This window comes from Lycorma delicatula, chromosome 5, assembly GCF_047948215.1.
Source record: "Lycorma delicatula isolate Av1 chromosome 5, ASM4794821v1, whole genome shotgun sequence".
Taxonomy (NCBI): domain Eukaryota; kingdom Metazoa; phylum Arthropoda; class Insecta; order Hemiptera; family Fulgoridae; genus Lycorma; species Lycorma delicatula.
In genome coordinates, this window is record NC_134459.1 from 154937017 (window position 1) to 154963476 (window position 26460).

The 26460-nt window shown below is 30.3% G+C and overlaps 1 protein-coding gene across 2 annotated transcripts; it reads left to right on the forward strand.

The window, feature by feature from the left end:
* Positions 1–6594: 6594 nt before the first annotated feature.
* On the forward strand, positions 6595–26139 carry LOC142325507 (uncharacterized). 2 transcript variants are annotated; one of them, XM_075367357.1, is made up of 3 exons: positions 6595–6739; positions 10298–10414; positions 21228–26139. In XM_075367357.1, exons 2-3 carry the CDS (start codon positions 10340–10342, stop codon positions 22374–22376), a joined length of 1224 nt encoding a protein of 407 aa, XP_075223472.1. In that variant the 5' UTR covers positions 6595–6739; positions 10298–10339; the 3' UTR covers positions 22377–26139. The 2 variants fall into 2 exon arrangements, with proteins under 2 accessions (XP_075223472.1, XP_075223473.1); XM_075367358.1 differs by lacking the exon at positions 6595–6739 and adding an exon at positions 13709–13796 and having other exon boundaries at positions 10297–10414.
* The last annotated feature ends 321 nt before the right edge of the window (positions 26140–26460 follow it).

A 26460-nucleotide genomic window follows, 5' to 3' on the forward strand; every position in this document is an offset into this window, starting at 1 on the left:
TCCCTTTCTTATTACGGCTTCTTTCTTATGTTCTTCAATTGTTACTGTTGCTGTTTGGTTCCTGTACATGTTAGCAGTTGTTCTTCTATTTCTGTATTTGAACCCTAATTTTTTTAAAATGCTGAACATTTTATTCCACTCTATGTTATCGAATGCCTTTTCTAGGTATATAAACGCCAAGTAACGTTGGTTTGTTTTTTCTTTAATCTTCCTTCTACTATTAATCTGAGGCCTAAAATTGCTTCCCTTGTCCCTATACTTTTCCTGAAACCAAATTGGTCTTCTCCTAACACTTCTTCCAATCTCCTCTCAATTCTTCTGTATAGAATTCTAGTTAAGATTTTTGATGCATGACTAGTTAAACTAATTGTTCTGTATTCTTCACATTTATCTGCCCCTGCTTTCTTTGGTATCATGACTATAACACTTTTTTTGAAGTCTGACGGAAATTCCCCTTTTTCATAAATATTACACACCAGTTTGTATAATCTATCAATCGCTTCCTCACCTGCACAGCGCAGTAATTCTACAGGTATTCCGTCTATTCCAGGAGCCTTTCTGCCATTTAAATCTTTTAATGCTCTCTTAAATTCAGATCTCAGTATTGTTTCTCCCATTTCATCCTCCTCAACTTCCTCTTCTTCCTCTATAACACCATTTTCTAATTCATTTCCTCCGTATAACTCTTCAATATATTCTACCCATCTATCGACTTTACCTTTCGTATTATGTATTGGTGTACCATCTTTGTTTAACACATTTATAGATTTTAATTTATGTACCGCAAAATTTTCCTTAACTTTCCTATATGCTCTGTCTATTTTACTAATATTCATTTCTCTTTCCACTTCTGAACACTTTTCTTTAATCCACTCTTCTTTCGCCAGTTTGCACTTCCTGTTTATAGCATTTCTTAATTGCCGATAGTTCCTTTTACTTTCATCACTAGCATTCTTATATTTTCTACGTTCATCCATCAGTTGCAATATATCGTCTGAGACCCAAGGTTTTCTACCAGTTCTCTTTATTCCGCCTAAGTTTGCTTCTGCTGATTTAATAATTTCCTTTTTTACATTCTCCCATTCTTCTTCTACCTTTTCTACTTTATCTTTTTTACTCAGACCTCTTGCGATGTCCTCCTCAAAAATCTTCTTTACCTCCTCTTCCTCAAGCTTCTCTAAATTCCACCGATTCATCTGACAACTTTTCTTCAGGTTTTTAAACCCCAATCTACATTTCATTATCACCAAATTATGGTCGCTATCAATGTCTGCTCCAGGGTAAGTTTTGCAGTCAACGAGTTGATTTCTAAATCTTTGCTTAACCATGATATAATCTATCTGATACCTTGCAGTATCGCCTGGCTTTTTCCAAGTGTATATTCTTCTATTATGATTTTTAAATTGGGTGTTGGCAATTACTAAATTATACTTCGTCCAAAACTCTATAAGTCGGTCCCCTCTTTCAATCCTTTTGCCCAGCCCGTATTCACCCACTATATTTCCTTCCTTGCCTTTTCCAATGCTTGCATTCCAATCTCCTTTTACGTGTTTAATTGCTTCATCAATCTCTTCGTATACACACTCTACCTCATCATCATCATGGGCGCTTGTAGGCATATAGACGTTAACAATCGTTGTCGGTTTAGGTTTTGATTTAACTAGATAACAAATTTATATGTTTTACACAAGTAAGATGAAAAAAGTTACATAGTTTATTATTAATAAGGAGGACATGAAACTGAACATAGCTGTCTGTCAAAAATCCCATGGATTTTTCCTTTATAAACTGTAATGAAGTATTACAAGCGATAACATGAGATAATATAAATAATCTTTGTTTTTAATCTCAATAAGTTTAACAATATAATTATAAATATGTTGTTGCTGAATGGCTTCGACAGTTCATTGTAATTTATAACCTAGTGGTATTCCTGAAAAGGGCCGTTTTTGTCGTTAGCTCTGAGAATAGTTGTTGGGTTCAGAAGCTGGTCTCCAGTGAAGTCGACTTGACTGTAATCAGGGAGTTGCAGCTCATCCATTGAAATCAGACTGGGCTTCCCCTCAGCGGCAGTTGGTCCTCACTACAGCATGGCAGTGGTGGTACCCAGAGCCCCGCAGTGTCGGGTCGGCGGCGGTCGCCTTTCGCCGGGGTGGTTCTTCCCGAGCGATCCCATGCTGGACCCGCCCTGCTGCTGGGTCCGCCGGCCAGGGCGATTGAAGCCCGGCGAACTGGAGGGGGAAAGTAACGTCCACGGCTCCCTCGGCGGGTAGGTCAGGCCTGCTGCTCCAGCGGGGATGTTGGCATCCGTCGGGAGGTTCCACGCTTAGATGGACAGAGACTTCTGTCTTCTACCATCTTCTTGGTCTTCTCCAGCTGGTGGTCGACGATGAATTAAAAATTTATTCCCGTGAACGCTATTTTATTGGAGCCTGAGAGTGATGGGGCCGCAACGCCGCTATGGTGGGAGAACTGCTAGGCGGGAGTGATGCTGGTATCAGCGCGTACGTATACTGTGCTCCCGCTAACATCTGAGTGCTACCGTTGTCCGCCGATATTAAGTTAGGTAACATGTTATGTGATAACAATGTATTATACAAAGAAAGACAATCTAAGATGTTGTATAATAACATGATTATTGAAGAAAAGTTATAGCTAATAACATGAAATGATAAATGATTATAAATATATATTATACAGAGTGATTTTTTAGTCCTGTTACCCAATTGTTAATGTGTGGTAATTTTTTTCTAAGAAAGAGAAATTTTGTTTTGTGACACGAAGTTGGTAGCGCTACTCAACCAGTATGAGTGGCACTACAGTGTGAGTTGATTCCCCGAGCTGTGTAAACTTTTGTGCCTGTTATTTTCCTGTCGTGTTACGAACAGAATGTCTTTTACCATAGAACAACGAGTTTTCATTCTTGAACAATATTTTGCTACGAAATCGTACGCGAGTGTAAAAGAATAATTTCAAATTAAATTTGTTGGTGTTCCTCCGCCAGAAAAAATGTCAATTTCTAGGCTAGCAAACCGATTTCGACACTACCTGTCGAGAGCTGTTTGCGACAGAAAACATAGTGGTGGACCAACTCGCTTGACAGATGACGTTTTAGAGAATGTGAAAACAAGATTGCTTAATTCTCCACGGAAAAGTTTACAAAACCACGCAAGTTGATTTGTCATATTCGAGGGTTCAGAAAGCTGCTAAAAAATTGAAATTGTATCCGTATCGCGTACGATTAGTCCAATAGCTTCAGCCTCCAGATTTAAACAAGCGATTGCAATATTGCCGTTGGTTTAGGTCTCTCGTAAATGATAACGGAATCGAATTTTTAAACACAGTGTTCTTTAGCGATGAAGCTTGGATCCATCTCGATGTTTATGTGAACAGTCAAAACTGTCGAATTTGGACGGTTGAAAATCCTAACGCTTGAAAAGACAAATCTTTGCATCCTGAAAAAATTGGTGTGTGGTGTGCGATATCTCGTCATCGTATAGTCGGACCCATATTCTTCGAACAGACAGTAAATGGTGAAGTATACAGGAATATTGTGCGCCAATTTGTGTCCCTCCTGGAACCTCAAGAACGGTATTGCTGGTTTCAGCAAGACGGCGCTACATGCCACATGTCTCGAGAAACCATCGATTTTCTGGAAGAGTTCTTTGATAATCGAATAATAAGCAAGGGCTTATGACCTCCAAGGTCCCCAAACCTCACATCTCCTGACTACTTTTTGTGGCGCTATATTAAGTTCGAGGCCTTCAAAAACAATCCTCACACTATTGATGAAGTTAAAGTCAATATTACAGACTTAATCACGAATATTTCCAATGCAACAATTAAAAAGGTTTCTGCCTATATGCTGAAAAAAGTCCGTGCGTGTATAACCGCAAGGGGTGGACATTTTGAGCATATTCTTTAACAATTATGTAAGTAATAGCTTTTTATTATATCTCTTTTGTAAGTAACAAATATATTTTCTTATTCCACCTAAATTTCCCTTTTTTAGATTTTATTTAAAATTGGGTAACAGGACTAAAAAAATCACTCTGTACAATATGATATAAATATCAGAAAAAAAATTAATTATACATATCGCTTAAAGTTAAATTATAGAATCAATTGTTCAAATTATGTTCACATCGATTGTACGCAATACAATAATAAATAGTAATAAATAATAACCATAGAGCTTGGATATGTAATAAGTTGCTTTATCAGCAATATTTTCTTTGTAACAAGTAAGTGCATGTATATCTTAATCGTTTTTACTATTAAATCGGGTAATCTATACAGCTTATTGAACCTAACTCATACAGATTAGGATTTCTTTAAAAATGTTGTTTGTGAGTCCTTATGACGTCCAGATGTATTCATTGGCAAGCATCTCACTCCAATGAAAATTTAAAGTAAATATTGAATAAATATCAGAAATCTATTCCAATTGGGATTGATAATCTGCTAAAATAAATAAATAATATATAAATATCGGTCATTTTGATTGGGATCGATAATCCACTACAAATATGTATTTACATATATGTTTATGTATGTATATGTTTGTGTTATATGTATGTATGTATGCATGTTGTACATGCTTGTACATTTATGTAGTATAATAACCAATCGTTTAAAAGTAAAGAGCAATATGAACGTGATGTAAGAATTGCATTAATATGCATTTAGTTTGTAATAATAATACATTAATCAACAGATTTAACCATAATGTGACATTACAATAATAACATAGTATAAATATTAAATCAAATAATATATCTTGAAAATATCATCATTTAAATTATCTAATTATTTATTTAAATATTAAAATTTATGTTAATCTTTAAAAGTTGGTAAAAAACATAATTTATGTATAGGTCTCTTTAGTGAACCATCAGCTGTGTGTACATCCACAACTCTGACTAAATTGTCAGAATCCGGATAAACCTGGGTTACAACTCCATGCTTCCAATGCATGGGTGAAGTATTTTCATTGGTGATCAGAACTAGAATCAAGATCAAAAAACAAATATCTCCTTTAAAACTAGATTTTTTCTCATTACTCCCTTTCATTCCTCATTTAAATTCCTTCCTACACTCGTTGATAATGCATCATAGGAACCGCCATTATACGTTCAGTAAAGAATTTAAAAATAAACTGACAAAAATCTTGAGTACTTCTAAAAACTATTTATTGAAAGATAGTTATTCGGACACCTTATGAACAATATAAAGCTCTAGTTTGCTGAATAAGCGCTATTACCTTTGAAAAAAATAATTAAGACAGTATAAGGTACTCTTCAAAAAAATTAGTGCGAACGTGATTTAGAAGAACGTTTTTTTTGAGACAGTGACTGAGCAACATGTTTAATATAAATACAGATAAAATTAGTCAGTCATATTGATGAATTACGAAGTTTATTTCCTATTCTTATTAATAACTGTGCTATTAGAAACCTGTAAAAAAATTAGGAATCTATAACCTAAATTTTTATAAACGAATGTTTTGTTTTAAACTAAAGTTCCGCGGAAAGCGCTGTTAAAACGGAGTAAAAATGAAATAAACAGCCACCTGAGGACAAGCGTCTCACTCAGTAAATCATCTACTTAAGGGAGCTTACTTCTCCTCTCGCTGTTCTTCCCACCTTCCACTGCATTATGAGTCCAAAAACTAGGCGGGAAAAATAAATAGCGGACATAGTATCGTATATCGTAATGTAAGAGATTATCTGTATTGGCGACGAGCTAAGACAGCTTGGAAAACTTCTCATTAAGCAATAAATTTAAATGTAATTAATCAGGACACAAATTTTGGGCGTAAAGAAATATGAAAATGTGTGATCAGTCGTATTCCATTCCTAAACAAACTCCGCACATTATTTCTGTTAATGACTGTAACTTGCAATTTTAAGCTCATCAATGCGTCGTGGAATAATTCAACTTAAATTTTATAATTACTCCTGTTAATAAATTTTAATGTGGTGATAATTCTGATATCCTAGAACTATACCACAGACAGTCATACGGTAAAAGAAACATACACGCTTAGCAGCGTACCAATGGAAGATAATCTCCATTTATTCCAAATCATAAATTTAATCAAACCAGTTCAGTTTGGCTGAATTATAAAACATAATTTTTCATTTTGATTCAATTCACAAATAGCGATATAGTTTCAATGATGGCATACAGGATAGCCTACGGATCGTTCCGACATTGCATTATATTATGGTCATTTGGCTTTTAGTAATTAAAATCATATTACATAATACAATTTTAAATGACCTAATAATTTGTCCATACAATTAATTGTACCCTATATAATCTGTTTGAACATCTATATATTCAGATTCTTCTCCACATCACATCCACACAAAGTACGACTTTCATATAAACTACATTACCAACTTCAAATATGATTTTATTTCACCTATTGAGTTTATTAAAGAATTAAACGGTTTATAATAAAAAGGACGAGAAATAAGCTTAAAAAATTGTCTCTGAAATGGTTAACAAAGCAGTGGTGGGGAGACAGCAAATAAAGAGTAAGGCTCCCGCTACACGAAATGCTTAGTTGTGAGAGATGATCTTGTAGTGGATAATGATTATAGTCTGCAGTAAAGCTAAGGAAGTTTTCCGGCTTTTTTTATTATTTCTAATGCTGTAGTATTGATGTTTAAACAGATGTAAATGAAAAACCAAGGATTAACAGTGTTTAAGGAAAAATGAATTTACCATGGTATGTGTTTAATGTACCTCAAAATTTAATTATATTTCAATTTCTCATTCGCCATATTGCAGTGCACTAATTTTAATAGTTCTGTATATTTTATTTGAATAAAAGAAAACGCTACAATTTTTTCCCCACTTTTAGATATGTTTATTAAAATATGAATTTTTTTTTCTTATTTTGAATTTCATTTTTTATTGATTGTACTTCCTTTATGATAACGTTATAACTATTGAACAATAACTTTGGCTAATTATTTTTTGATTTAGTGTTGAGTTCTGTTTCTCAACAATCATTGATACGAATTTTCTTTTGAATTTTACAAAAGATATTTTAGTTGCTGTCTTGCTTTTCTATATCTTTTAACTTTGAAAATGTTCAGCTCTTGATTAAGTTTATCAACACAGTAGAGACTAGTGTTAACGCATTATAGCCCATAATTTTTATATAAACATATTTTACATTTTCTTTCAACCAACCTTAAATTCTTGTAGTTAGCTCCTACGTATTATATTTTTTGTATATTTTTATTTTATATGGTTTTGATCATATTGTTCATGAGAATTTTTACTGTAATTTTGTTTGTTTACTTAATATTGAACGTTTATGTGTGAGGTTATCCAACATTTAATTCATAATAATGGATGTAGGAAATGATTTAGAATTTTTGATAACAGTACTGTACTAACTTAAGATCAGTTACATTTTTCAGAATTTTAACATAAGTTGTATTTATCAAAATAGATGTTTTATAAATTTATGTGTAATATGGATCTCAGATCTGAAAGTATAAAGTTCCATTAATGGAGATTTTTATTTTTTAGAATATATTGTAATTGAAAAATATTACAGTTTGAGCTATTATTTTTTTTGTATTTTATAATTTGACTACAGAATTGGTTTTGTTAAGATTCATATCATTATGCCACTTAATTTAATATTCCACAAAAAAAATAAACAAAATATTGGTATTTGTAGATATTTGTTATCTATTGTCATTAAGTTTAACATTAGATTATTTTGATATCCAGAGATTTTTCTTGAATGGGGGTTTTTCCTAATTTTTATATTTCTGAAAAGGTTGGGTTCAGTTTTTCACCTGGGTTCAGGGTTTTTACAAATTAGTTAATTTCTGATGAAATACATATGACAGTTAATGAGACATATAGTTTAACAAATAGAGAGAATAAAACTATTAGGTTTGAATATGTCAAATCATGCTGGTTGTTCAAGCATTCTAAAATTATAATTTGTTTATTTTCTAAATAACTAGACCTTTTTTTGGCTCATGGGTATTTTTAAATATGACTCATTTGAACTGAATGTAGTATCAGGGGAAATAATTATTTTTAATGTATACTTTAAAATATGAAGTTATTTACTCATAGGTACTTTTTTGGAATCCAATACCCACCATTTTCTAATTTTTCTTCCAAATCGATGGGTATTTGGAGGTATTTGCAGAGAAATTATAAATATATCTAACCAAACTTAACCTATGCTCATTTCACTCTGTAGTTAAGGTTGCGAACGTAGGTTGTATGGTTAGATTATGTTTATAATTATAAGCATTATATTTTTGTTGGACCTCACCCAGGTACATTTGGAAGACCCATATTTGAATAAAATCGATGGATAGAAATAACAAAAAAAAATAGGTTAGCGAGGGAAGCAAGTGTAGTTTAAGTTTGGTTAGATTATATTTATAATTCCTCTGCAAATACCCACTGATTTGGAAGAAAAAATTGAAAAAAGGTGGCTGTCTGAAAAAGAACCACTCATTATGTTAACTAATTTTACTGCTTTTATAAACTTTATTTTAAACTAAGAATTTGCAGTTAACTTTCGAACTTAATTATTAATAATTTAAATATACCCCTTTTCATACCAGTTTATTAGATTAAGAATATTTTCTGGATAAATTTTTATTATTGTCAATAGCTACTCTAAGTGAATTATATTTCAATAAAACTTTCTGAATTGTTTATCATAAAGACAGGAACGTTGAATTGATATTTACATTCAGTATGTCTACTCATAATATGGGCAAAATTAGCTAATATTGTTGCTATATAAATAAGAATGATCGTATATGAAAGTTTGCAATTTAAAACAACTCTGATAAGTAGGGGATTATCACACTTGTGTATGGGACAATGATACACAGATGTCAGATTGCAACAGAGGTCAGCTGCAAACACATATTGCTGAATTTTCTTCTACATAGTAGTATTTTATTGTCTAATACTATAAATCCTGGCACTGACAATAATTCTTACTGCAGCCATTCTGGCAATAAAATTACTACTACAAAATCATTATTTTTTTTTAATTAACTGCACCAATATCTGAACATTAGATATTTTTTATTTCTTCTGGACTGTAACTGACTGCACTGCATGACTAAACCTGCTTTCTTGTAATTTTGGAAGAGAGTGAGGTTATGTTCTTTGATTGTTTACTAATTAACATGTATTAAGTAGTGTTTTGTGAACATTTATTCATTCTTTTATTTTAAAATCATACTTGTGTAGATAATACAAAATAGAGGATGAACTTCCAAAAAATAAACCCCAGCTTTGTTTCTTTTAGGTACTCTATAATTATTAATAGAAACTCATTACTTTTCACCTCAAAAAATCAATTATAATAGATTTCTTTATGAAGAAATAAAAAAAAATGTGTTATATAAATTTTGAATATTTTCCAAATTTGAGTATGTTAATTAAGAATAAGGAGAATATTTTTTTATAATGTACCACATATTAACAAATTTTTACTTGTAAAATATTTTATATTAAAATTATATCTAATAACTCTCTCTCTATATATATATCTCTCTTTATATATATATATTTGTTTCATATATTTATTATTATTTAGTTAATATTTATTTTTTTATGATGTCAGTTCTATGGTAAGGGTGATACAACCATCAAAGGAGATGAATCCTTCCCGGTTTATCCAAATTTTCTTTAAACAACAAACCCTGTATTATACAGGAATGAAAATATTTTCAGAAGACTGTTAGTAGTAAAAAGAAATATAAAAAAATGAGTTGCTGTATAAAATATTAATAAATAAACATTTAAATTATTGTTTATTAATATTATTTTATAAAGATAAGTTTTTTTGTTTCCTAAATGTGACTGAATAACAAAGTAGTTTGAGTTTTGAAATCTTTTTGCTTAGAAAGCTGTGTTTTCTGAACATACTATCAAGCCAATTGTCACATGATGATGGTTGCTGCATGAGTTAACGAAATTAATTTTTTACCACATCCTTCTTATGCAGTCAGAAATGTGTACATGTAATTTATATCACCAACATAGCCAAGAAAAAATAAAATGGCAGTTGTGGTCTAGTAAAAATGTATCATGCTAATATTTAAGCCTTAAATTATAAATTTTGTATTAATTTTACTTTACTTATAAACATTTCTATAGAGAAAATATACCACTGTGCAGTGGTATATTATATGTTCTGATGTGTTTCATTAAGAATACAAGGTGAGGTCTAAAGTGCGGTTTTAATATTTGTTTACATACATTCTGGTTTTTTTTTTAGGTTTGAGGTGACAGTTAATGTGAATGAATTATTATTATTATTATGGAAGAAACAGAGAAGATGGAACAACATCTTCAGACACAGCACCTCCCAGAACATAAATTGAAGTCTCAACATGTAAGCAAGATCATTTTAATTTTCATAATATTATCAATCACCATTTAGTAGTTACATAAAAAGTTATTTTATTAAAATAAATAAAAATGTTAAGTTTTCTTTTTCATCTAAGTGTAGAATACCATTAGTGCTGATACCAATTCAATAAAAGCTTTTTTACTTCTGATTATAAGTTATCTTAAAACTTCTTGATGATTTTTTTTTTAATTTGTTAGTACTAAAAGCAGTGGACTCTTAGTGATTTATAATTGTTGTTATAGAAAACAAAAAAAGTTTTTATATAAGTGAAATTTTATGTACATTAAACTACATCTGAGATACATGAGCCATTTCAGTTAAAGGCATCCCATGAGAACTAAAATTATTTCATTAAAAAAGTTGAAAATTATATTAATTCAAATTTTAAGTCTAGTTTTTAATAAGAAAATTAATTTTTTCTGGTAAATACACAATATTTCATCATTGTTGTGTTGACTGTATAAGAATGTCCTCTCGTTATACTTATTTACATTTGTAAAACTGCATTCTTAGTGTATTGTAATTATAAATTTATAAAAAAACTGTGCAAAGGCAGCTCTTTTATGTAGGAGCTTTTTGTGGTGTTAGCTAATTTGAACTGAAATAAGAAATAGGTTTAATGTCATTATATAGTAAAAGAGCTTGTTTTTTATTGCATCTATTAATTAAAACTTGAAAAAATGTTCTTATACTACTAAATCAAGGAATACTTTTACTATTTACCTTGGAAGGAATCAGTAGGATTATAAAGGTCCTGAAATAGATATGAAGTCACAAAATTCGATATATATATACTTTTTTTTCCATATACCATGCATGGATGATTCAAAACCGACAGGTGGAAGTTGCACAAACAAGACATTTTGAAAAATGTATATGCATAAAAAACATAACTGAACTTGCTTTGCCACATTGATTGAATTTATAACCAAATTACCTCACAATTTGGTTATAAATTGACCCCTCAGCCAGCAACAAGATAGGCTTAAATTCATTGCCATAAGACAGGAAGAACCTAATTGCATGAGTAGTGACTTAAATTACTGTAATATGAGAATTAATCTAAACACAGATGTTATTTAATAAAAAGTAACTTTATTTAGGAAAAAAAATCATATCTGTACAATATTTGAATATTTAATAATTACAATGTCCTCTTTTATTCTTAATTATTACTTCATTTACACAATTCGGCATCAATTCAACAAATGTATTACACATTTTCTTGATCTCATTGTGAAACATATTGATATTATTGCTATACTGAGATCAAGTTTTGTAGTCAAATTAATTTTTGAGTATCATTTTTTTTACTACTGCCAAAAAATGTACTACTAGGTTTAAGTTTGAGGTTGCCTGGCCGCAGGAGCACATTAATGTTTTGTTCTTTGAAAATTTTTCTACGTTTTTGGCAGTATGGCATGATATCAGATTTTATTGGAACACTCTTGTCTTGTGGGAATTTGTTTTGAAATTGTGTCATAACTTGTTCCTTCAGAATTTTGATATATCCATCACTTTTCAACATACTATCTACTGGATGTTGGATGTAATCAGCAAGGGCCTTCAGATGTGAAAGAGCCCTAGTTAATCCTCAATTTAAATCCACAGCAGCTAATTTTGGATCAAGTTTACTCTTTCTCACTAATAACCAATCCTGTGTTGGAGTAGTTTAATTTTTCTTTCACATCCAATTTTGATTTTCCTTTGATGTGAAAAGGGACCAGTTTCTTTAAATTGTTCTAAAATAGCATTCACTGTCCGTAGTTCAATACTACACTATAGAACTATTTGTCACTTTCTCATACAGGTATGCTCAGAAAGAGAAACAATTTTTGAACTCTTTCTTGAAGTTTTGTCCATTATTATATATTCAAGAACAAAAATATAATTTTGTAATAAAAAATGAAATGAACTTTCTGACACCAAATTAAAATATTTATAATTAGGTTCATGCTTTGTTTCAGTTGCTTTATTTTTTTCTTTTGATATCATTTGCGTGCCATTTTTGAGTTTTAACAAACTCCTTATACATGATGGGTAGGAGACACAAGGAATGCTCACACTGTTGAAAAATATAAAGAAAAAAAAATTGTAATTTTGTGATTTATCATTTTACTTTTATAGATGTTTCAAAAAATAACTGCTTGATATTACTTTATTGAATTTAATTTTTAGTGGAAAATAGAATTCATTTAACAGAAAAGCAACTTCTTTTTTACTTTTACTGCTCAAATTATATTTTCTTTCTTATTAAGAGTACAATATTATTTTTGCTCTATTCATAGACTGCATTATTTTTTCCATTTATATATTTTTGAAATGTTTAAAATATTTGAATCTTTTTTATTAATTTATGAAAACATTTGTAGATGTTAAAAGTATAAATTTACTACAAAAAAAACTACTAAAAGATTTATAATGTTGAATTTATTTTGGCTTAATAGACTGCTACATGATTATTCATTCCTCTTATTAGATCTTTGCAAAATATAAATCTGTATTCAAACGTAAAAAATGATGTTCAAGAAAATTGAGTTATATATTTTTTTAAATTCGTGTTCAAGTAATATCCAGATATTGCTCACAACAATAAAAATGGCACTTGCACTTGGATCTGAAATTGTTAATTTTAAAACATCCCCATTCCATAATAGTTAAAATCTGTTTCTATTTGTTATGGGAATTGTTAGTGTTGAAGTTTCACTGATATAATGTTAGAAAGCATTCAGTTGATGTGATTCAAAAGGCACAAACGAAAAGATGTGCAGATGAGAAAATGTTGCTCAATCTTTTACGACCAGTGGTTATTTTAACAATTAGTTGAATATTTTGGAGTTACTAATGTGCCAACTTTTATTTGTACTTAATATGGTGACTGCCATAAAAATATTTTCAAGTTATAATTTTTTGACAAAAGTTAAATTTTTATAATTTTTTTTTTTGTATTATTTTTATAATATTACATTATAGGATCTCTTGCTTAGTACTCATAATTGGTTTGTGAAAATATCTGCACATGAGTGAATTCACAATTGACAAAAACCATTAAACATAATAGTAGTTCAATTTTGTAAAGATCTTTATATACATAAAAGTTTTTTATCTGTTTTATCATGAAAGTGGAAATGATATTGCCATTATTGACCATGGTTATGGCTTCTAGCAAGGAACTTTATTCATGGTATATTCAGCTTGCTTATAACTAATAGTTCCATTTTTTCAAAAAACGTTTTATATATGTTTTATGTTGTTTTTTCTTATTTCTTTTATCAGGCTAGTTCTGCTTTTCTCAACCTGGGTGTCATGACCTCCCCACAGAATCACGGTGATATGAAAGGAGTCGCAACAACTACCTTTGCATGTAAACAGTAATGAAATCGTTTTATAAGAAAACAATCATTTATTATATACATTATCAAAGCAAATTTTTTTCAAGTGATAAAAAACAATTACTATATTTTTTTGTGTAACCATAGGCGAAAACCCCTTTCACAGAAGTAAGACGTGGCAAAAATGATTAATATTTTCACTGCTACTGTGACTAAATTTCCATATTCACTTTGACAAGCAAGCCAAACCATACTTACATCTTCAGATGTGAATTGTTGTTATGTTTGATCTGCAGACATTTCGATGAGCAGGTCGTGAATCTCAACTGCAGTGGCAACAACATTTTCACCCAATGGATTCAGTACCCATCTCTTTGAGATATCGTTTTTATCTTTGGGAAATACTCTTACTGAATTTTAAGCTCATGCAAATGCATCTTCATGCTATCTAAATTGTGGTGAATAGTAGTGTCTTCATCCAACTTTTTCTCAATATAATCACAAGTGAGTGGAGACATATCAAAATTTTTGCTTTGAAGGTAAATAATCCACATGTATAGCTTCTTAATGAAAGCATGAACTTTGTCATTAATAAAATGTTTTTACTCATTCAAGTCATTTAAAAGCAAAAATACATCAGCTAAGCCAACAGCAACATATACTAATTATCCTGTAAAAACTTTGAGAATGGCGTTCGTTTATCTTGGAAAAATATTATTAATTCATCACAAAATTCCAATAATTGGTTTAACAATTTCTTTTGCAATAGCCATCTGTGACTTTATATGGAAAAGAAGAAATTTTTTCTTTGTGCCCATTTTATCACATAGTTTAGCAAACAGCCTATTCTATAAAGGTTGATGCTCAATAAAATTAACCATTTTTACAGCTTTACAAAGAATTATTTTGTAATTTTTCAGCATATTTTTTGTGGCAAGAGCATATCTGTGAAGGAAGTAATGCGTCATTCTGCCCTTTGTATAAGATGAGCTTTTAATTTTTTCAGAAATCCACTGTTGCTGTTATCGTCTTTGCACCATCACTACATTCTACAGTACATTTTGTCCCGTCTACGTTATAGGTTTTAGTAGCCTCAAAAAACATTAAAAAAAAACATTGTCCTGTTACATAACCAGATGTTGATTTGCAAAACAGCATATTTGATTGATCTGTCTATTTCATTCATTTCACACAAAACAAGAACCGAGAAATGTTTGCCTCATCTGTTGATTTGTCAGATTGATTTCCTAAAAATTCACATGAACTCACTTGCTGAATATCTGTTCGCGAATGTTGGCAGCCATCTCATCAATTTGCCTTGATAATGTGTTATTAGAAAGCGGAATTTTTTTCACTTTTTTTTGCATTTCCCACACCTATTAAAACACTGACCATATCAATTGCAGCAGTCAATATTAGGTTTTCTGTGATTATGTGGGGTTTGGACACTTTAGCTATGAGATAGATGCTTCAAGTGTACTTGAAGTACATATCATATCAGTACAAGTACATAACCATATCAGTATGATTTGATTTACAAATAGAAGCTTGTTGATTTCTCACAATATGTAATTTTCTTTTGAAAAATTCCAGGGTTTTATGATCCTTTTATGATACTGATGTTTAATATCCAAGTGTCAAATTAATTTTGGTGGCTTCGTGCTTTCATCATAGAGGACTTAAAAAACAAACAATGCACTGTGGCTTTCCATCCAATGAGGTAAAACCATAATTTAAATAACTGTCATTGTACAATCTTCTCTTTTTACCAATAGGTTTGTTGAATGTAGATGGCTTGCTTTGTCACAAATTTATCCACTTTGCATAAGAATCTTAATTTAAAAAAAAACAATAAAAAACAGTTATACCATTTGATCACTTAAATAAATGCACTAGATGCATGCTTTACATTTGAAATTAAACTGATGTTCCGCAATCCCTTATGCCTCCTTTATACTGCTGAGGGCAAGATGTGTTCAAACATGACGCTCTCAGTAAATATTATGCAAGCAGACCAAATTACAAGTACAAATTAGAATTATATCATGTTCGGACCTGTAAATTCTCTTTTTTAAACACTTAATACATGCATTTTCATACTCGTTGCTATCAACTCAGCTTAATAGTTTTAAGTAGGTTTCATTTGGTTGGAGTTGGGGAGTTGGGGAATATTCATTATACATTTTGTTTTTTTGCAGGGCTTTGAACTAAAAAGGTTGAAAATCACTAGTTCAATGAAACTATCAATTTCCTATGTCATATTTTGAAATATAAACTTAAAGAATTGTTGTTTGGGTTTTGGTTTCTGATATTGAAAAAATATGTAAAGCAACAAATTAACATCAACAATGCAATACTGAATTTCTGATACTGAATATGTAAATTATAATATAAATAATTATATATATATATATATATATATATAATTATTTTCTAATTAGAATATTTGTGTATATATTTATTTGTGTAATATTAACTTAAAACTCAAAAACTGTTCCAACTGATATGAATGATATTTTTTACCAATTAAAGGTTATATAGAGGATATTATTTTTATATATCAATATTTTTAGTTTCTGACTAAATCACATTCTGCAAGAGATAGAGTTATGTTTCCTGCAATTGAAGTCTTGAAAAAAAAATTAGTTTTGGTATTTCACATATTAAAAATTAAGTCGAGTGTTCTCAAGATAATACCTTTTAAATAAAAAATTTGAATATACCATGATTTTCATAAGTAGTCAAGTAATTATTTTTTCCAGGTAAAAATATACCCTTTATATATGTACAATAAAAATTTTACTATATACAATTACTAACATGTATTTTATTTTCATGTAATCTTTATATTGCATAAAAAACAAAAGCAAAAGGGTTTTGCTACAGTGATGTTTATTTTAGTTTGTGCCATATCTCGATTTTATTGCTTTCTTTTAGTTCATAACAGTAAAGTAATCTAAAAACTTGATAAATGAACTTGTTTTTACTTGACTTGGCAATTTATGTGATTGAAATGTTAGAAATACTTGCTATTGCTTCTCTTGAAATATTTACTAACAAACCAATCCATCATGACAAAAATAAATCTTTGGCATTTAGTATGACATAAATTGTATTAAAAATTTTAGCATTTACTTCATGCGCATATTTCTTTTTCTAATTTTATTTGTTACTGAAAGGATAATTTTTGTTTTATTTTAATTTTATGTATTTATTAAGTTACTAACTGCTGTTTCTGATTTACTGCATGTATATTACCCCCTTGATCTTGCCAAAGAAGTGTTATAACTTAGAAATCTTAATTATTTTAAAATTAATGATTTTCTGTTTTAATTTCAATTTTCTATCTATAAAATGGTTACAATGTGTATATAATTACTTCTCCTTTCTTTTTTCAAATGTAATAGCAAATAAAAAATGGTTAAATATTTAATAAATCATTTTTTATTTATTTATTACTTATATGTTTATATATTACCAATAGAATTTTATATTTTACTAAATAATTTTAATTTTATGCTATGTATAGTACGATTTTTATTTGCAAAATAAAATTGATTATTGTTATTATAGAAAATGGCACTTTTTGTCTGGAAAAAATGCTTAGAGATATAAGGGCTGTTTTTTCAACCTCCAATTAAGCATTTAAGTAAACAAGAGATAGGTAAGAGCCAGGTCTGCATGTCATGAGGTTGTACCATCCCCCCCCCCCCACCCGCACAATCTCAGCCATTGGTGGCTCCATTGCATCAGACTGAGCTGAGCTACGGGCAATTGAACATGGGCCGCTATGATTGTTGCTCCCGCCAAGTGTGAGTTGTGAAGTGTGATATGTTTTCTGCAAGCAGGATGTAACATGGCTGAAATCCATCATAGAATGAGCCTAGTGTATAGTGAAAACTTTTATGAGTGATGGTAATGTAAGGGAATGGTGTAGGAAATTTAAAGAAGGGCGAACGGATGTCCATGATGAAGGTGAGCAAGGATGCAAGTCTGTTGCTACTGTATGCCTGGTTGATGATTTTGCCTGTGACAAACAGGAGGTTTATGGTAAGTGAATTTTCTGCTGAAATCCCAAAAATTTCAAGGTCTTATCTGTACACAATTGTGACTAAAGACTTAGGATACCAGAAACTGTGTGCACATTGGGTCCCAAAAATATTGAGTGATGATCACATGACACAGTAAATAGCGTGAGCCTTAATGTTTCTCACGTGTTACGATAACAAGGGGGAAGAGTTTTTAAAATCCATCATTACTGGCGATGAGACTTGGATCCAGTATGACAATCCAGAAACCAAAGAACACTAAGGAGTGGCTGCACACTTCTCCTCCAAACAAGCCAAAAAAGTTAAAACATATACTGAGCAACAGGTAAACAATGGCTATAGATTTTTGGGACCAAAAAGGTATCTTGGTGGACTTTACAAAGCAGAGGGTAATAATAACAAAAGAAGCTTATTGTAAATCTTTATGCCGCCTCCACAGAGTGATCCAGAACAAACAAAAGAGGCATGTCTCTTGTCCAGCATGGTTTTGATCCACGACGATGCAAGATTCTACTGTTCCAACGTGACACCAGACGTAAACGATTCAAGTGAGAAGTTTTTTATCATCTACTCATTCCATCATTCAAAACAAACTGAACTACCATAAGACTTGTGGAAGGTGGATTCCAAGAGAGCTTACCATTCATCACAAAGCTGAGAGATTTCGCATTTGCATCAAATTCAAAAATCATTTCAATAACGAAGGTGACTTATTTTTGGACAGGATTTTAACCTGTGATGAAACTTGGATGCATCATTTTAAGTCAGGGTCCGATTGTCAAAGCATGCAGTGGAAACATCCTGAATCGCCTATCCATAAGAAATTCAAAACGCAGCCATTGGCTGGTAAGGTCATGTTAACCATATTTTGGAGTGTCCAAGGTCTGTTTTTCTGTGATTATTTGTGGAGCAATGCACTATCAACAGCCTACTGCTCAACTATGACTGAGAACAAAGTCAAGCCCATGTTGAAGAGAAATGTCTGGGATGGCAGAAGAAAAGTGTCCTTCTTCAAGACAATGTTCAACCTCATATGGCACAACTGACACTGGAAACTATTGACAAAGTTGGTTGGGAGCTCCTACCTCATCCTCCTTACAGCCCTGACCTTGCCCCTTCAGATTTTTATCTGTTTGGTCTGATGAAAAGAAGCTTTTCGTGACATCAAGTTCAACGACAACAAAAAAGTAAAGAAAAATATACAAAACTAGCTTCGAGATCAAGGCAAAGAATTATCTGCTGAGGGCATAAGAAGATCCAAAAAAGATGGAACAAGTGCAGAGAAGTTGGTGGGAATTACATGGAAAAGTAGATAAAAAAATTGTATTTATTTAATAAACCATTTTTGCTCTACAGCTATTTGTCCTTTTAATTATTGAATTATCCTCTTATATTTATATTTAAACAGTATTATATGTAAATATCTGTAGTACATTTAAACTATTAAAAATTAAATCACAGTAATTCGAAAATACAGCATAGATGGAAATTATATGAATAATCATATTTTTGAATTCAGATGCACAGCTTTAAGGTAAGACATTCGATGACATTATTATGTTACAATGCAGCCCACATGGATGTGGTGTATTAAGGATGACAAAGATGTGCATGTTAAGTACCTCATTACTTATTTTATTGGAAAATCATATATATTTTGTCAGCAGCAAATATTTGATTCTCTAATTATGAATTTTCATTTTACAGTTCTGTTTTCCATTTTTTCTTGTATGTAATTATTTTACATTTTATCACTGTATCATAATGTGCTCTTTTACACATTGCAGTTTCCAAGAGCTGACTTACTTTGTGTAATGTGCAGTTGTGTCAGTCTGTAACAACAGAAAAACAACTTATGTGGATAGAATAGCTTACATGGATACTACTTTCCCAGCCTTTTTATATCATGTTGCTTTCATAATGTGCAGAATTTCATGTTATCACAATGAAGATTTATCATATTCAATAACATGATATATAAATGATCAACCTTGAACATTAATTTTCTCTGGTGATTTGGTTTTCTATTTTACTCAAATGTACTCATGATGACTCCTTTGACTCTTGTTAGAGAACCATTAGACTTTAGTTATTGTAATTATAGATTCTTATTCGACATTAAACAGTTTTTCAGTTATAGTGAATGTAAGAGAATATGTGCTCTTTTGATAGAGCATACATTTACACTAATGTGAATCTTAGAATAAATGAAGTGTGGTAAATTTAGTAAATTTTGAAATCTATATTCAGCAGTTTTTGTATTTTAGTAAGATTTGTCAGTTATGTAATTTATCGTATCCTTAGCAAGTAAGTGTCTATCGTCTTGAATACATCAGTGCTGAACAGTTATCTATACAGGATTTATCATGAAGTTCTTCTGAGTCTTTCATAACCTATTCCACTTATGAAAATAATGGAAAAAGTTCATTTAAACATGTCCTAAAATGCTTCATTAAAGAGTTACAGCTAGTAAAAGATTTCACTCAGGTTTCAGCTATCACAGTGAAATGAAGTCATACAGAAATTTTTAGGACTTAATTAAGGGACAGAATTAGTGATTTTGTATTGTTTTTGATCTGAAAAATTAATAAAATGATCCCAGAACTACAATTAGAATTTGGATATGACCCGCCCTCCCACACTTGCTACCCCTACGCTAAATTCATGCATGTTGCTTAAAATTTTTATTTCTCATCAACTATCATATGAAAATCAATGAAATTTGATACACGTATGTAACTTCGATGTGTAAAAATAAATATTTTTGCACTTTTTTTTAGTCTTAATAAACAAACAAAGCTTTTATTTAACTTGCTTTAGGAATAATCAAATCTTGCAACTACTATATCTTTTGATCTATCGTATGAAAATCAATGAAATTTGGTGGAAATATGTAACTTCGATGACAATGCAGCACTACGGTGTCAGAATATATTATTTATTTTTTACTTTTCAGTGCATTTTTATATTTGTTAATACATTATATTTTTTTGTTAAAAATTCTCAATTTGATTTAATTGTTATTTTTTACTTGTTAGAGGGTTTTTCTAATTTGTTTCCTTTTTTTATTAATGTTAATATTATGGTTAAATAAAAATTTTTTTAAAAAATAATTTTTTTATATGTAATCAAATATATTTTTGTACTTTTTTGTATTTTTTTTTATTTTCAATGTATATTTCATAATTTCATAATATTTCATAATATCATAATTAATACTAACTTATTCCATAAGTTAGTATTAATTATGATATTGGTATTGCAGTTTGCATGAGAGGATATAGATGTTGCAATATGAATATTCATATTGTAATTGTAACATCTAATTCCACTTTAAGGTATTTGCTTTTTTTTTTTGCTTATACATTTTGATTATTTACTTTAAATGCTTATATTGTCATTTCTTTTTTACAGACACAAACTCCTGAATTCATAAAAACTGAAGATGCAGATTTTAATAATATACCTCATGAAATAGGAGAAATTTATAGAAGAAATATTCATCATGATGGTTGGTATCAGCCAATTACTATGGAGAGTATTAGTGGAACAGGAGAAGGAGGTCAAGAAAGAATAAATGGTACTGATAGTAACACCAACACTAGTGGAGGCGGATGCAATATAGTGGGAAGCGATCAGACAGCACAAGAATGCATTGTTAGTGAAGGAGATGGTGGATATAAAAATATGTTCACAGCAAGTTTATTAGCAGAAACTGTTTTTAATGATCATTTCATCGGTAGTAGTTTACATCATGAAAGGCATCGTAGCGGTATTAGTGATGTCGGTGCAAAAAAATTATTTTCATGTCTTGTCTGCAGTGCTGGTTTTAGAGAGAATAACGATTTAAAACGACATCTAAAAATTCATACCGGAGAAAAACCATTTAGATGTACTGTTTGTGGATTCGGTTTTATTAGGAAATACGATTTAAAATGTCATATGAGTATGCATACCGGGGATAAGCCTTTTAAATGTCAACTGTGTACTAAGGCATTTATTCGTAAAGTACAATTAGGGTATCATATGAGGACTCATACCGGTGAGAAACCTTTTGCTTGTTCGTTTTGCACAAGTAGTTTTATTCAAATGTGCGATCTAAAAAAACATTTATTAACTCATAGTGCTGAAAAACCATTTAAGTGTAATATTTGTGGTAATCGATTTTCACGTATGAATTGCTTAAAAGACCATATGAGAACTCATACTGGGGAGAAACCATATTTATGTACCGTATGTAGTAGCGCATTCATCGGTAAAAATCAACTAAATTATCATATGAAAACGCATAATAGTCAAAAACCGTTTGCTTGTTCTCTTTGCGTCAGTAGTTTTATACATAAAAATGATCTAATTAGACATATGAGAACTCATACCGGTGAAAAACCTTTTCTATGTACAGTTTGTTCGAGCGGTTTCATCCGTAATTATGATTTAAAATGTCATATGAGAAAACATACCGGAGAGAAACCGTTCTCGTGTTCTGTTTGTGATAAAAGTTTCACCAGAAATAGTCAGCTTAAACGTCATATGAAAAATCATGAAAATACACAAATGTTATAATTAATTTGTGTTTTTTAATATTTATTTTGTTTTGTTTTTTAAAAAGTTGAATTTCAGTCGCTCAAAAGGAGAAAAAATTTAAGTTATACATATTTAAATTTTCTTTGTTTTTTTGCGGGAAAATTCATAAATTAGTATTAAGACAAAAATTATTATTCATCAAATCTGATCCCCGTTCCAGTTTACTGGGTCTTGGTGTTGACTAAGCCTTGCCAGTGTTCTCTGTTCATCCTCAATCTCTTCCTTTCTACTTTCACATGGTCTCATCTTGAACACTCCTACAACCTGCATCTCTCCCAGTTGTCTCAAATTCTGTCTTCCGTAGGAAGGAATTGTAATGCAATACAATTTAAAGTATCTAACCAAACGAAGTGAAAAATATGTTTTTATATTCTTTTCTTTTTGGTATATTCAGCACGGTTTATTTGTTTGGAAGTAAGTAATAGAATACACTTGAAAACAAAAATGTCATTAAAATACTTATGCACATATGCTTTTCTTTGAATTCATCATATTATTTAATTTAAATATTTCTATGTTTTTTTTTTTTTTTTTTATAATCTGTTCATTTTCTGAATAACTAAGTTTAATAAGAAGCTTAATCACCTTTCTCTTTTGCTTATTTTCTGGGTATAGAAATAAATTTTTATCATTTTTTTATCTTTTATACAGACTTTTTACAGATTTTTTATTTTTTAAGTTGTATAGCCCTGAGAGAATTCTGGAAAAGTTTACTGCCTCTTGAAAAATGTATCACAGTTTTATTTTATATACTATTTCAGAAATTACTTATCTGATATTTTAATTGTTGCCATCTTAATAGCCCAAATAAATCTATTTTATTTATTTTTTTTTATATTGATATTTTACCTTAGTCAGTTATTCATTTTTAAGCACACAACAGATTGTGGATTACTGATCACAAAACTTACCAGTAGGTATTCGATACCTAATATTGCATCTATTTACTTTATTGCTGATCTAATAAGCTTTCTAGATTTTACTTCAGATTGTTTATAGTTATTTTTATTCTTTTATAGAAAATTTGAGTTACAGTTGTGAGATAGTAACTGATTAAGTATGTAAAATGTTTGCATCACATTTAGTTAAAGATCCTGATCATTGTTGATTGATAACTGAAATTTTTAAAATAATAACATGATAACATTTCTTCTAGATTTCTCCGATATCCATTCCTTTGAAATACTCAGCATAGTTATTTTTCCACAGGGAAAATAAAATTAATTATTTATTTATTTTCTGATCTGCTGTTATTTGTAGAGACTTTTTAAAAGCACAAATTACCAATCTTACAAATGTAATTACTCCAGTCTACACTGTTCTTATTCATACTCGGTTGACAGTCATAGAATACAGTGGAAGTTAAGCTCCCTTGCAATAAGTTTAAACTTAACATTGTGATTGTAACAAATGGCAGTTTAAACTTTCCATTCAGTTATTTACTCTTACACCTACTTTTTTCACATGTATGTATATTACATTAATAAAAAACCTACATAATTTCATGTATCTAATTTTGTATTTGCAATTGGTAGGCATTGGGCTGTACTGTAGAGGAGAGGTACTTCTGTGGGAGTTCTATTTGTTCATTTTCAAGATGAAATAAAAATGAATTGTTTACAAATGATCACTATCACAGACTGAATAACAAATTGGTGTTTAACCATGAATTCATAAATTAAAATTTAATAATTTGTTAAACAAAGATGGTACATCAATTTATAATATGAAAGATAAAGTCGATAGGTGGGTGGAATATATTGAAGAGCTATACGGAGGAAATCAATTAGAAAATAGTGTTATAGAGGAAGAAGAGGAAGTTGAAGAGGATGAAATGGAAGAAACAATACTGAGATCTGAATTTAAGAGAGCATTAAAAGATTTAAATGGCAGAAAGGCTCCTGGAATAGACTGAATACCTGTAGAATTACTGCGCAGTGCAGGTGAGGAAGTGATTGATAAATTATACAAACTGGTGTGTGATATTTATGAAACAGGTGAAGTTCCTTCAGACTTCAAAAAAAGTGTTATAGTCATGATACCAAAGAAAGCAGGGGCAGATAAATGCGAAGAATACAGAACAATTAGTTTAATTAGTCATGCATCAAAAATCTTAACTAGAATTCTATACAGAAGAATTGAGAGGAGAGTGGAAGAAGTGTTAGGAGAAGACCAATTTGGTTTCAGGAAAAGTATAGGGACAAGGGAAGCAATTTTAGTGTTCAGATTAATAGTAGCAGGGAGATTAAAGAAAAACAAACCAACATACTTGGCGTTTATAGACCTAGAAAAGGCATTCAATAACGTAGACTGGAATAAAATGTTCAGCATTTTAAAAAAATTAGGGTTCAAATACAGAGATAGAAAAACAATTGCTAACATTTACAGGAACCAAACTGCAACAGTAATAATTGAAGAACATAAGAAAGAAGCCGTAATAAAAAAGGGAGTCCGACAAGGATGTTCTCTATCCCCGTTACTTTTTAATCTTTACATGGAGCTAGCAGTTAATGATGTTAAAGAACAGTTTAGATTCGGAGTAACAGTACAAGGTGAAAAGATAAAGATGCTTCGATTTGCTGATGCTATAGTAATTCTAGCCGAGAGTAAAAAGGATTTAGAAGAAACAATGAATGGCATAGATGAAGTCCTACGCAAGAACTATCGCATGAAAATAAACAAGAACAAAACAAAATTAATGAAATGTATTAGAAATAACAAAGATGGACCACTGAATGTGAAAATAGGAGGAGAAAAGATTATGGAGGTAGAAGAATTTTGTTATTTGGAAAGTAGAATTACTAAAGATGGACGAAGCAGGAGCGATATAAAATGCTGAATAGCACAAGCGAAACGAGCCTTCAGTCAGAAATATAATTTGTTTACATCAAGAGTTAATTTAAACGTCAGGAAAAGATTTTTGAAAGTATATGTTTGGAGTGTCGCTTTATATGGAAGTGAAACTTGGACAATCGGAGTATCTGAAAAGAAAAGATTAGAAGCTTTTGAAATATGGTGCTACAGGAGAATGTTAAAAATCAGATGGATGGATAAAGTGACAAATGAAGAGGTATTGCGGCAAATAGATGAAGAAAGAAGCATTTGGAAAAATATACTTAAAAGAAGAGACAAACTTATAGGCCACATACTAAGGCATCCTGAAATAGCCGCTTTAATATTGGAAGGACAGGTAGAAGGAAAAAATTGTGTAGGCAGGCCACATTTGGAATATGTAAAACAAATTGTTAGGGATGTAGGATGTAGGGGGTATACCGAAATGAAACGACTAGCACTAGATAGGGAATCTTGGAGAGCTGCATCAAACCAGTCAAATGACTGAAGATAAAAAAAAACCAAAAAAAAACCATGAATTAAGTGAAATATTTATTTGTTGTATTGGGAGTATGTCTAACCAAATGAACTTAATGTAGTATCTTGTCGTATGCGTTGAATTTCTATGATGAAGATAATTTGAAATTAAAGAAGTTAGTTTATATTATATCTTGTAATTGTAGGAATATCAGGAAATAAGAAGCATGTAAATAAGTACATAAAAATATAATGCTCAATTTAACAGAAAAGTTTTAAGTTTATTTAATTGATTATAATAAATTATATCAAATAAGTTTATTTTTCTTTAAAAATATTGATTTAAAATAAATCAGTCTTGACAAAACTTTTATGCTAAGATTTAAATTTTTTACATTCTTTGGAATAATTGAATACCCATATATTTTAATAAATTTTTTTACAGATATAAGTTTTTACCTCCTTATTTTTATTGTTTTTAATTAAAATCTGTATTGTGTAAAATTTATGTATTTTCATTCTTTAAATAACCAACTTTACAACTTCTTCCTTAAAAAAATGCATTTTTTAAAATATTTACTATTTTAACATAGAATAAAAATTTATTGCTGATGCAAGGTGAAGTATGTTACAGAAATTATATTAATGTACTTGAACCTATATGTTGGAGTTATTTGATTTACCTTGATTTTAACTGTTATCATACTCTTTTATCATGTTTACTATGAAATTAAATTACTTGCAAATTACTACT

What these genes read in the sequence shown, in the direction of transcription:
- LOC142325507 (XM_075367357.1), top strand. Translation starts at nt 10,340, where the DNA reads ATGGAAGAAACAGAGAAGATGGAACAACATCTTCAGACACAGCACCTC. An exon ending in ATAAATTGAAGTCTCAACAT is followed by an intron (nt 10,415 to 21,227) that starts GTAAGCAAGATC and finishes TCTTTTTTACAG; the next exon opens with ACACAAACTCCTGAATTCAT.